Below are 12,789 nucleotides of genomic sequence, written 5' to 3' on the forward strand. Positions count from 1 at the left end.
GGAAGGAAGGAAGGAAGGAAGGAAGGAAGGAAGGAAGGAAGGAAGGAAGGAAGGAAGGAAGGAAGGAAAGAAGGAAGGAAGGATGGACTTATGAAGCATTTACCAGGGTCTGAGCTAACACTACAAACATTATTATCATAATTGGTCCTCACAACAACTCTGGGAGGTAGGTACTATTTATTATTGGCCCCATTTTGCAATTGAGGAAACTGAGACAGGTCAAAGTTAAATGATTTGCCCAGGATCACATAACTTGTAAACGTCTAAGGATGAATTTGAACTCGGGATTTTCTGACTCCAAGTGCTAAATCTCACTGAACCACTCAGCTGGAAGAGAAGACCTTTTAAGAAAAATAATAAAATATTTTAGAGACAGTTCCCTTCCAAGTTGATGTTGTCACATAAGGCCTAGAAGAGACTCACAATGCATTAATAAAGTATTATTACATTGACTATAGAGATGAGAATAGACTCAGGTTATTTTACGTTAAGTCAAAAGTATCCTTGAGGAGGTGGTGATTTTTTGGCCATCGGAGATTGCTAAATAACAGTTTTTACCTTATCTGGGCTGATATAGAAGGGTGTTGCTATTCAGGTATGGACTACAAGTGATTTCTGATGTCCCTTCTAATCTTACGGTTCTAGGGTATGGCACAACTAAAAAAATTTCTGGATGACCTAGAAAATGCACAAAACCAAAATCAGATCAGGAAAGCCTAGAAAAAAACAGTATATAGAAATTCAACGACACCCAATTCATCAGACCCAAAACTGGTTTAGAAGAGCTCAGACAAGGAGGGCAGTGAACATACCTCTCCATGAAAGCTTGCACTTTCCTAGACTGAGCTGTGAAAACATTAGAAGTGCATAGCCCAACACTAACATAAAGTCCAACATCAAGAAATAGATTGGAAGAATGAACAAACCAAAAAAGTTTCTAACAATAAAGAGCTAATAATAAACCCTGGGAGGGATTGGGATGTGTATGATTGAGAGATGATATTCCTGAAGGCAAAGGATCTAGGATTATAGCTAAGAACAACCTATCTTGCAAAATGGAGTACAATGCTACAGGAGGAAAATTTGGTGAAATAGAAATCTTTTAAGCATTCCTGATGAAAAGACCAGAGAGCAATAGAAAATATGATATTGAAACTTAAAAAGGTAAACATGAGGAGAAAATTGTAAGGGACTAAAAAAGGTTAAACTGTTTACATTCTTATATGGGTGGAAGAAACATGTAACTGTATCATTCATTCTTTAGAATTAGATTATTTCATTTCCAATTAATTCTTAATCTATGTTCCAAAGACCCTTTATTGAATGTAATTTGTATTGCATTATGACCTAAGAAAGGTGCATTTAATATTTCTGCTTTTTCTACCCTTGTTTGTGAGCTTTTAATAGTTTAATGCATGGTCAAATTTTGTGAAGGTACAATATACAGTTGAAATAGGTGTAGTCCTTTTTATTTCTATTCATTATTCTTCAGAAGTCTATCATAGCTAATTTTTCTACAATTCTATTCATCTCTTTAACTTCTTATTTATTTTAGGGTTAAGTCTAAGAGAGATAAGTTGAAGTTCCCCTCTGCCATAATTTTGCTATCTTCTCCTGTAATTCATTTAACTTTTCCTTTAAGATTTAGGATACTATGCCATTTGGTACATATATATTAAACACTATTAATAAAGAAAGAAGATGGAATGTTGGATAAAAGATTAAAACTATAGGTGAAAATTTTTGGTTAGTACAACCTGGATTATTGACTATAATTCAAATTGTATTGCTGCCAACCTTGACAGGAAAAGTTGATTAATTTTGTCCATATAAAAACATCATTGATCAAGGCTCAATACTGTATAGAAGAGAATATGGTCCCATAGTGTTTTATTTTAAAATGAAATATCATCTTTGAATATAATGAGTTAATAAGTTATCTCTGTTTTAGTGGACCCATTCTCCATTCTTATAAAGAAGATGGAAATACCACTTCATAGAAGGTAGATCTAGAGAAAAATTCTTATATTACTCACCCAAGTTTCACCTTTTGGGCAAGGTTCCTAATTAATTAACAAGGAGATTAGCTTCTATAAAAAGGACTTATTTATTCTAAATTTAAACATTAAAAATTTCTGCATGCACAAAAGGTTGTGTATGAAACCATTAAGCTGTACTTTATATAACTTTAAAAATATGGAATATATTTTACTCATTACTTTCAAAACTGGCCTGCTTAATCTCTAATTCCTTCTAACCTTTTTTTTTCTCTTTTTTGAATTAAGAATTGCTTCTCAGTCATCATTTCCCACAATACTCTCACAATACCCAGGCCACATTCCTCTACCATTTCTCCCCCATGTCCCAGAAGGCTCTTCATCCTAGAAAATCACTCCTAGAATTCATACCCTGGGAGCCCCTTCATCTGCTTGAATGACTCCTCCCAGAATCTCCATTTAAGGAAGATGCCCACATCAGCCATGTATTCATTTTCTTCCGGACCATCTTTTTCATCATGCTTTCCTCAGCCCCTTTTCAGCAACTTTTTATATATTGACTTCTCCCTTATGTTGGCCCCTTTGAGGGGAGAGACTATCTTTTTTTTTCCTTCTGCATTCAAATTCCCAGGGCTTAGTCCAACACATAGTAGATTTTTAATAAATCCTTGTTGACTGACAGACTGCCCATCTATCAATTGTAGTCTTAAGAAATGGTCTGCCCTTTCATAGAATCATAGATCATGAGCAGAAAAATAACTTCAGGGTTCATGAGATTTAACCCCCTCATATTATTGATGAGGAAACTGAGATCTATGGATGATAATTATCTTGCCCAGGGTTACATAAATAGTGTCAGAGCCAAGGTTTGAATATGATGCTTTTCCCACCCTCCAAGTTCAGCATTCTTTTCCATTGATCCATGTTCTACATCCCTGGAAAAGTAGGCCCTGTGGTTTACCTAGTATTCCCACCATCCCTATTTTTAAAACTTTGCACAAAGAGAGACCCTTGTCCATGAGGTAGAACCAAGGAACTCCTTCCCTTCTTTTTTTTCCTTCTGGTCTTCTCTATCCCCTATTCTTTTGTTTCATATATAATACCAGTTCATTTTCTTCCTTGTTATCGAGAGAAAAATTAGCCCCAATATTCCTTTCAGCAAGGAATCTTAAGAGCCTTTAAAAAGGTAAGACAGGGAATTTTGTGTAAGCAGTAATAGATTAATAATATGATGCCTTACAGTTTATACTCTTCTTACATCAGCTTTGCAAGCAAGATAACAAGTATCATTATTTTATCATAGGTTCAAAGATTTAGAACTAGAAGGGATCTGAAAAGTCATTTAGGCCAACCTCCTCATTTTATAGATGAGAAAACTAAAGTGCAAATGGGTTTGTTTACTGTCACATAGGCAGTTGTGTCAAACTGAGGTCTGCTCATTCCAAGCTCAGCACACTTGGCACCAGTCCATGCTTCTTGTTTGTTAATAGAAAAGGGCCCAGGAGTAACAAGGTGGTTCAGTTGCTAGAGAACCATGCCTGGAGTTGGGAGATCCTGGGTTCATATCTGGCTGCAGACACTCCCTAACTGTGTGACCCTCAGTAAGTTACTTAACATCAATTGCCTAGCCCTTCCTGCACATCCGCCTTCAAGCCTGTAGTTAATATTGATTCTAAAACAGAAAGGAAGGGTTAAAAAAATTAGAAGGGCTCATCACATTTAGATTTAAAAATAACTGAGAACAAAGCAGTGTTTTTTCCAAGATGTAATTAATAACATGTAATAAGGCATATAACATAATATAAACTATATGTTGTCAGTTATTTAAAATATAACATATACCACATTCACAATTTTTTTTAAAAAGAGCTCTCATGAAGATGCTTTAAAACGAATCTATCGGCTCACTCTGGGTCTTTTACCCTCCCTTGGAGTTGCTTTGTTGTTGCAAATTGACAACTTTGCAATTAAAGTGATTAATGTTGTACCCTGGTGTTTATGGGGCCTGAGGTCATTAGTCTCAGAACTGGATATTCTGTGGGAAACTGCAATGTGGAGCCTCTACAGAGGGGGAGCCCAACTCTTTGGTCTTTATGAATGATTGTTGACGTATATTCTAGGTGTACATGAATGAGAGGATAAGCCACAGTGAACAATGTGAATAGCTTTTAGCATCTAATTAGGGCTTGAAGGTCTTATTTTATTCACAGGGGCCTCAGAATTTTTACTGAATATCGATTAAACTAAAGAAATTTCATTTGTGATCATATCGAATAAGGTATAAGTTTCAGTACTTTTAAGGTATCTAATAATGCATAAGCACTTGATGCCAAATTACTACTCCGCTATTAAAAGGCAGCGTGCATTAGTTTTAAGACGTAACAATTTGACCATCTCCCGATTATAAGAATTGAGACATTTTTGTGTCATGTACTTTTAACAGCAGCCATGTGATTATTTTCCCCCGAATCATACTCAAATCTGGAAAAAGCATAGGCCACTGCAGATAAGATTTTTATTTTTTGCTTTTTTGTTCATTCACCTTTTATCATTGAATTTATCTTCAGTTTTCTGGTCTGTAAAAGAGGGCTTGTACTAGATGCTTTTAAAGATTCCGTTCACTTCTAACATTCTCTTAATCTGCCTCTCTAAAAGAACCATGGTTGAAGTAAGGCTAGTTGGAAAGTACCAAGGATTTTTATTTTGGCTCTCCCCCTTATAAAGTCAATCACCTTTCAGAATAACACATCCCAGTCACACAGACAGCTTTGTTCTTTTAATTATGTGTTCTTGGGATAGTATTGGACTAAGGCACTGAGTATCTCAACATGATGACTAGCTCAAGCCCACTAGTTTTACATGAAATGAAAAGGAGAACAATGAGCAAATTGTGAAGCCCATGGCTCTGAGCCATTGCTAGGACCTTAGCTACTTTGAAACGAGCACACTGAAAAAAATGACTTGTGAGGAACAGCCAGTGGAAAGGGATCTATATACTTTCATTGTCCATTTGTATATAAATACAATTTGACTTGGTTTTAAAAATAAGTAGTGTTTTTAAATCTTTAAACTACCAGTGCTTTTTCATTTGATTTTCATAAGATAAAGTAATGTTTCTTGGATAAGTGCCAAACACATCTTTTTTTTTAAAGAAATACTTTTATTTTTCTTGCATCCCTCATACAGCCTTTGATTCTTGGAAATGATCATTCTTTTCTGTTCATATACTAGAGTTTTCTCTTAGGGAATATGGCCGCTAAATACATGTTTAATAAATGTAATTATTTCTATTGGCTTTTAAAATTCTTTATAATTCAACTCCAGACCTCTACTCTTTTTGCAAATTATTCTTCATACATTGTACATTCCACTTTTCTGTTCTCCTTGCACACATCCCATCTCCTACTCTGGGTTTTTGCACTGGCTGGCTCCTGTGCCTGGGACACACTTCCTCCTCACCTCCACCTGTGAGAAGTCCCAGTTTTCTTTGAAATCCCACAGAAATATAATTTCCTACAGGAAACCTCTGTTTATTCTTCCAGTTGCTAATGCCATGGTCCAGAAACTACTCTGTCTATCATTTATATTTAATATTTCAAGGGAATTTTGTGTGTGTGTGTGTCCATAGTACCCTTCATATTTTCTGACATAGTAGGCATTTTGAAAATTCTTATAAAATGAATGAATGAAAGAAACAGTAATAAATCAAAGAAAATATTCTTTAGGGGGGATTTCAAGCATTCTATTCTTTCCTTATTCTAGTCATTTACTAACTATAGGTTTGATTAAATAAAAATTTTTAAGAACTTCACAGATCTCTTAAAATAGATATCTATTTTAAGCTGGTCTGTTTAATCACCCATTTTATATTATGATTATTTTCAGCACTTTATATTTGATATAATAAATGGATGAAAAACATTTAGTTAGCATATAGCTAAGTTAAGCCTTGGGAATTCATATAAAGAAATGAGACAGTCTCTACCCTAAAGATCTTACCTTCTAGTAGGGAGAAACAATATATAAGTAGAAGTGACTGGTGACCAGAGAAGGGCAATTTGTTTTGGCAAATCACAGGGGTGACAAACGAAGCCATAAAGAGGAGGCAGCTGCTTCAAGAAGCAAAAGTCATATTGATTTGATTATTTCTTTTAGAGAAAGAGGTTAAAAAAAACACAGGGTTAAGTGGGGTGGCATAAGGAATGGATGATGAGATTGCTGTTCAATCATTTCAGTTGTGTCCGACTCTTCATGACCCCATTTTTGGGGGTTTCATGGCAAAGATACTGGAGTGGTTTGCCATTTCCTTCTCTAGTTCATTTTGAAGACTAGGAAACTGAGACACAAAGTGATTTACCCAGGGTCACACAGCTAGTAAGTGTCAAGGCCAAATTCGAAGTCAAGAAGTCACCAGTCTTCCTGACTCCAGGTCTGTAGCTCTATCCACTGTGCTACTCAACGGTACCCCCACACCCTGAAATAGTGGCAAGAGATAGGAAATGGTCTGGGATCAGTTAGCCAGAGAGGGCCATGTGTGACTGTCCTGGCTAACTCTCTCAGTCAGGAGAACATGGCTCCCAAGTCATGGTTCCAAAGCTGAAGGGATTAAGTCACCCGGAGCAGGGAACAGCAAGCACAACGGCATAAATACTGTAATGGTGCTTGAGCCTCTCACATTTGAAGGGAAGACAAAATAAGATGTAAGATGTCATGAGTGTATTGAAGACACTCATCTTCAGAAATATTCATAGCTAATATTTCACACTTTTAAGGCTTTATATACTTATTCATTCAGACCATTATAAGGCAGGTACTGTTACTCTTCCCATTTTACAGATGAAACTGGTTTGGAGAGAGCCAAAGAAAGAGACAGAGAATTGAAGTCCATTACTGTGTCCAGTGAGCCACATCCCTTCTGTATGTGACTACTGGAAATTATAGAACCTAGACTGCTAAAATGAGGGGTGCAGATGGGAGCTGGGGTGGTTGGTTCTTTGAAAGAGAGTTTAAGATATTCTTTGTGGTTCCTGAAGTAAGAATTAGGATTAACAGGTGAATTCCAGTGAGGCTGACATTGGCTCAGTCTAGAGTTGATCAGAAGTGGAATATTCTGCCATATATGGTTATGAACTGTCATTGGAAATGGTCCAAGACCTAAAGAGCCAGACTAAGAGTTTGCTTTGGATGATTTCAGAGCAGCCAGGTGGCACAGTAAATAGAGCACTAGACCTAGAGTCAAGAAGACCTGAGTTCAAATTTGGCCTCCGACACTTAGCTGTATGATCCTGGGCAAGGCATGTACCTCTGTTTGGCTCATCTATGAAATGGGCTGGAGAAGAAAATGGCAAACTACATTAGTACCTTTGCCAAAGAAACTCCAGCTGGGGTCCTGAAGAATTGGACATGTCTAGAAAATGACTGAATAACACTTAGATTATTTCCATCATTTAGACTTTAAGAGTCTCTGGATAACTTCAGTATTCACATTTGAAATAGAAACACAAATACTGCTTTCTGGTTATTTTTAAAATTTCTAAAAGTGAAATCGTTTTCATTTTTTATTCAGTAGAATTTTTGCTTTTGTTCTGCATGAGATGAGAGACAAGGCCATTAGGTGATACATAGTTCTAGATATTCTAGGGACCTTCAGAGTCAACACATCCAGCCCCTTCATTTCACGTTTGGAGTTGCCTGAATCTCTGAGAGTCACTTGCCTAGTGTTATACAAGTGTGGTGGTGCTCAATTTGACTAAAGTCAGGTGGTTGTTCAGCAGATTTTTTATGGCAACACATTGCTTCTGTATATTTGTATTTTTAATTCATTAGTGCTGACCCTTGATTTTCAGAAGGAACCCAATTTGAGAATTAAGATGTGAAGAATATTTTTATACCAGAGGGCTATTAAATGTGTTGTTTGCTTATTGTTTAGCTTGAGGACTTGGATAAAGATTGAAAAAAATTTGCAAAATTGTCATATAGACATTTAAGTGTTAGTTTTAAATGAGTTTATGATATCTGCTCTGGCATATTCTCAATAATCTCCGTTTCAATGAGTAGAAGATTTTGTGATTTTATCTTCTCATAAAATTTCACTGAAAAGATTCCAGTGTTCTCCACCTGAATTTGTTTCCTTTACTTGTTGTAATAAACCCAGAAGTTTAAAAAAAAATTGGCTCTGTAATAGTAAACATGGAAAGTTACGCCATTCTATGGAGGGTGAATTTGTATTACAATAACAGAATGTTAGTTTAACATCTATTATGGCCACTTTCAGCTTAGCCAACTGTTCAGTTGGTGCCTGCCCTGCCCTAACCTGACTAATTAGCTGTCATTGAAAAATGTAAGTCCCTGCTGGAAATCTTTTAGAATTCATTGTTCAGTGAAACTCTGAAAGACCCAAGTGAAAGGGCACATTAGGTTTGTTAGCCATCGTGCATGTTAGATAGACTATCTCAGACTCTTATTTGAAACCACTAATCATTTGAAATTTAGTCATTCTGTCATATTTTAACCATCTCGTGCAAGATCTTTGCCAGATGCTAAGTAGATTGTCCTTATTAAAGCAGCACTTACATCAGATTTCCAGTCAACTAAACTTGGATAAAGAACTTTTCAAAATGTTTATAACCTTTATATTTTAGTGGCCTCATTTGAATAACATTTGAATGTTTTTAAATATTTGATATTTGAATACTCAGAATACTCTGATTTCTAAGGAATACACAGTAATGGAGGTGAGTTGCAGCCAGTGACAGCAAAATAGTTTCTGTTGGACTTTGGACATTACCTGGGCAGTGTCTGCTAATATACTCTCCTAATCTTGCCTTTCTTGTTAGCTTTTGTTTAATGAACATATATATTGTTTGAATGTACAGAGACAGCTTGTTGCATGCTAGAGGCAGAGAATAAATGTTATCAGGCTTAAAAAATTCCTGCGAGCTAATCTTTAGGGGATGTACAAAGCAAATGCACATATTTGGCTACTGTAATCCAGCTATTAATTGTAAAAGTTAAAGTTAGACAAAAAGTGATTGAGAACACAGCGAATGTGCTGCCCAGGTTGAGAGCACATTGAGTAAGGGTGCAACCAACATCTGAGTTTTCAAGATGATTACATTCTCCAATCCCTGCAAACTAGAGAGCCATGTAAATACTCAAGAAAGCTTGAGATAAGGTGTTAGCATGAGCCATTGAGTACCTGTTATCAAATGAGTCAAGAATCAGAGCAACAGCTTTTATTAAGATAAATTCATGTCATTTCGGTTAAGGAAACATTTATTTTATTTTCTAATTTTTATCACTGGTGTTTGTGTTTACATTTTCTTCATTTCTGATGAAATTACTTCCCCTTCCACCCAGTGATCCATGCCTTTAAACAAAGAATAAAAAAAAGAGAGAAAGCAGCTCAGTGAAACTAAACAAAACATCATCAGTGTCTGACATGCAATATTCCTCATCCTATTCCCTTATCTTTGTAAGGAAAGGAAGGAGATCTTCATAACTGCAAATTGAATACTTTATTCTGGGCTGTTTCTTCTGTTCACTAGAAAATGCTATTAAGAAGAAATACAGTGGTTTATGAAATCATTTCCTTTTTGTTTTCCTTCCAGAGCATCCTCTACACCAAAGCCTGAACCTATTTCAGTTCAGAAGGTAAGATTTTAATGAAAAAAATGAGTAGTGTTAAGACTTCATGTTCTCTGCTAGGCATGCCACTTTTCAGATTCTGTCTTAGTTAAAACCCCCAGTGTCCAAATTAGTCTCTTAATTTAGTTTTCCTCATACTTCTACTTGGAGGGTTTGTTGTTATTGTTCTTTTAAACATACAGTTACCGTCTTTATTTTGAGATTGACTTTTAAAGAATTCATGGTCTTATCCTCTTTGGAAAGATGACAATAATGAATGTACATTCAAATATGGACACAGACTATTGAGGGCCCCTCAGAATCATCTGGTGGTAGTTTTGTGTCCTTAAAATTATTTATGCTAAGCCTGTGGAAAATCCATTCCCTTTTAAGACTTATTGGATACCTTTCCTCTGCAATCCTACATTACAATTTTCTTATCCTGAATTTGAGTTACTTGTTGTCCTTTTTTATTCTCTCTGCTTTTAGGCTCAATCATATGGCATCTTTTTTTCTTTAAAAGAAATATTTTGCATACAAAAGCATAATGACAGAGCACTGACCCCACCTTTGACACATACTGGCTGTCATCTTGCAAAAGTCACTTAAACAGGGGCAGCTGGGTAGCTCAGTGGAGTGAGAGTCAGGCCTAGAGACGGGAGGTCCTGGGTTCAAACCTGGCCTCAGCCACTTCCCAGCTGTGTGACCCTGGGCAAGTCACTTGACCCCCATTGCCCACCCTTACCACTCTTCCACCTATGAAACAATGCACTGAAGTGCAAGGGTTAAAAAAAAAAAAACCAACCATAAAAAAAAAAAGTCACTTAAACATTCAGTGACCAGGCCAAACTCTAAGACTATAAGTTGCAGAAAGGGTGCCATTCTGCCTTGATAGAAAGAATTTCCTTAATGGTAATTCCCTAAACCTATGAAATCATTGGTTCATTCTCCCCTTCCCTGCAAAATACTTTTTCTTTAGAACTTACTTTTAAGTAACCAGATGTTGAGTCAAAAATTTATTTTAAACAAGAATTTGTCATGATAGAAAACTAATTTCACTTTTTAAAATGATTCCTTTCTTAAATGCATGCTGATGTTATTTATTTTATCTTAAATGTATGCTGATGTTATTTATTTTAAAATATATTGATTTATTTTGTTTTCATATGTTCTTCATTCCCGAGTATATTCCTTCCTCCAGTTAGCCTTCACTTTTAGGAAAGGATAAAAAGAGGAAGGAAAATCAGTTTAGAAAAACTAAACAGAACATCAGTTAAATTTAACAGCAAATGTAAGGCTAAATTTTTTTATTTTATTAAGAAAGAAAGGAACATCTTTAATTCTATCTCTAAAACATGCCCTTTAGAAAAGTGCAAATTTTAAACTTCATATTAAAAGGATTAAAGGCCTTATAAAATAATGGAATAAGATTCTAAATTTTGATACAAGTATTTTATGTTTTTGAAAGAAGGTAATATGTCATTTAATTATGGCATGTTAATGTTGAAGAAACGAAAAAATGGCATGAACCATTTCAAAGAAGTCAATAGGCTTTGGAAAATGTTACGTGAAACAAAAATAATGTGTTTTCTTTAAAATAAAGAATTAGAAATATGCAGTAGGAAGTATTGCTACTTGCTGTGAGCCAATTATGGTTCTATTGACCTTATTATAAGAGCACATAAAGTTGTATATAGAGTTGAAATCGAGTGCTTGGATTACTGGTATGCATGGTTAAAAAAAAAACAACTTTTCTATATGGGTGGGATTGGATTAAGAGTTTATTCAGTTAGAACTTTGTATTAAATTTAAATCTTGATACGTAATTTTAATGACTGTTGAACTGAGTAAGAATTTCCCTGCTTAGTTGTTTAAATCCTCTACAAATTTCTTTTAAGTTAATTTTAAAATACGTGTGTGTATTTTTGTTTTGCACCTGTGTTCTGCATGTCTGGATCCCTCATTTATGCATGCAAAGTTATATTCCCTGTTACTTATTCACCGAGGCATACAGATGATGACTTGGCTGCTAACGTGACTTTATTTTGTTTTTAATATCAGCTGAATATTCTTTTCAGGCAGTTATCTTTTGCATGTATTTGGTGTGTTCTCTGTGTGTTCTATTTTTATTTTACATAGGGAGAACCCAAAGAAGTAGTTAAGCCTGTTCCCATTACATCCTCCGCTGTGCCCAAAGTCACTTCCACATCCAACTTGGCCTACAATAAGGCACCACGGCCTTTTGGGGTTGTATCTTCTCCAAAAGTCACATCCATCCCATCACCATCATCTGCCTTCACCCCAGCCCATTCGACCTCTTCATCACATGCTTCCCCTCCGCCAGTGGCTGCTGTCACACCTCCCCCATTTGCTACATCTGGACTGCATGCTAATGCCAAACCTAGCGCCGACCAGCCTTTACCTGCCTCGAGCTCTGTTAAAACTGCAGTTAATGTCCCACGGCAGCCCGCAGCCACGAGCCCGTACACCAGCGACCCTGCCCAGGAGCTAGCCGAGGGGCAGAGAAGAGGACCCCAGGCTGACAGTAAACAGCAGAATGGGTAGGTGGCTAAAGGGCGCTGTCCTGCTCTTGTCTAGACCTTTTCTCCCCTAGGAAACTTAAGAAAGCAGCATAAACCCAAAGCCAGAAAATGCAGCTGCTCCTTCTTCTTTTTCTTCTTCTTTTTTTTTTTTAGGGAAAAAAGATTGAAATATGTTTGATTTGCTTCATTAAAAAAGAATTGTAATTATGATTTGTAATATACTAACCACTTCCCGCTGTGTGGTATAAAGGTTTTCTTTTGTGATATGTGTGTTTTCCTTCAGATACAAGCAGCAGGCACTTGCGATGCAAGGCTGGTCTGGGAAAGATTCTTGTAATCCCATTCTCCCGTTACCCAACTTTTCTGCTTTTAGGAGATCACTAAGAAAGGATTTTCAGTGGTCCCCACTTGCCATCTTACATGGAATTGAAGGGGGAAAGAGGCATTTGTAATCAGGGATTTGAAGAAAGAATAGCATCCCTAAAGTCCAAATGTGACTACAATTTATATATGCAGTAGTTTAGGCAAAAACCTGGTAACATCATTATAAGACTGTATCGGAGCACTGAGAATTATTCTTCCCCCCCTCCCCCAAACAAATGATGCTTTAACAAACACAAGTG

General features: G+C 36.2%; 1 protein-coding gene across 4 annotated transcripts in view; it reads left to right on the plus strand.

The window, feature by feature from the left end:
- Positions 1 to 12,789, plus strand: part of PDLIM5 (PDZ and LIM domain 5) — a 199,574-nt gene that overhangs the window by 92,498 nt on the left and 94,287 nt on the right. For 3 of the 4 annotated variants that reach the window (XM_044680025.1, XM_044680026.1, XM_044680027.1), the window contains exon 4: positions 9,608 to 9,650. In XM_044680025.1, coding sequence (XP_044535960.1) covers positions 9,608 to 9,650 — 43 coding nt within the window. Of the gene's footprint in view, positions 1 to 9,607; positions 9,651 to 11,762; positions 12,185 to 12,789 lie in introns of all 4 variants that reach the window. The other variant, XM_044680024.1, reaches the window with a different exon arrangement.

Source organism: Gracilinanus agilis, chromosome 6 (assembly GCF_016433145.1).
Source record: "Gracilinanus agilis isolate LMUSP501 chromosome 6, AgileGrace, whole genome shotgun sequence".
Lineage (NCBI taxonomy): Eukaryota > Metazoa > Chordata > Mammalia > Didelphimorphia > Didelphidae > Gracilinanus > Gracilinanus agilis.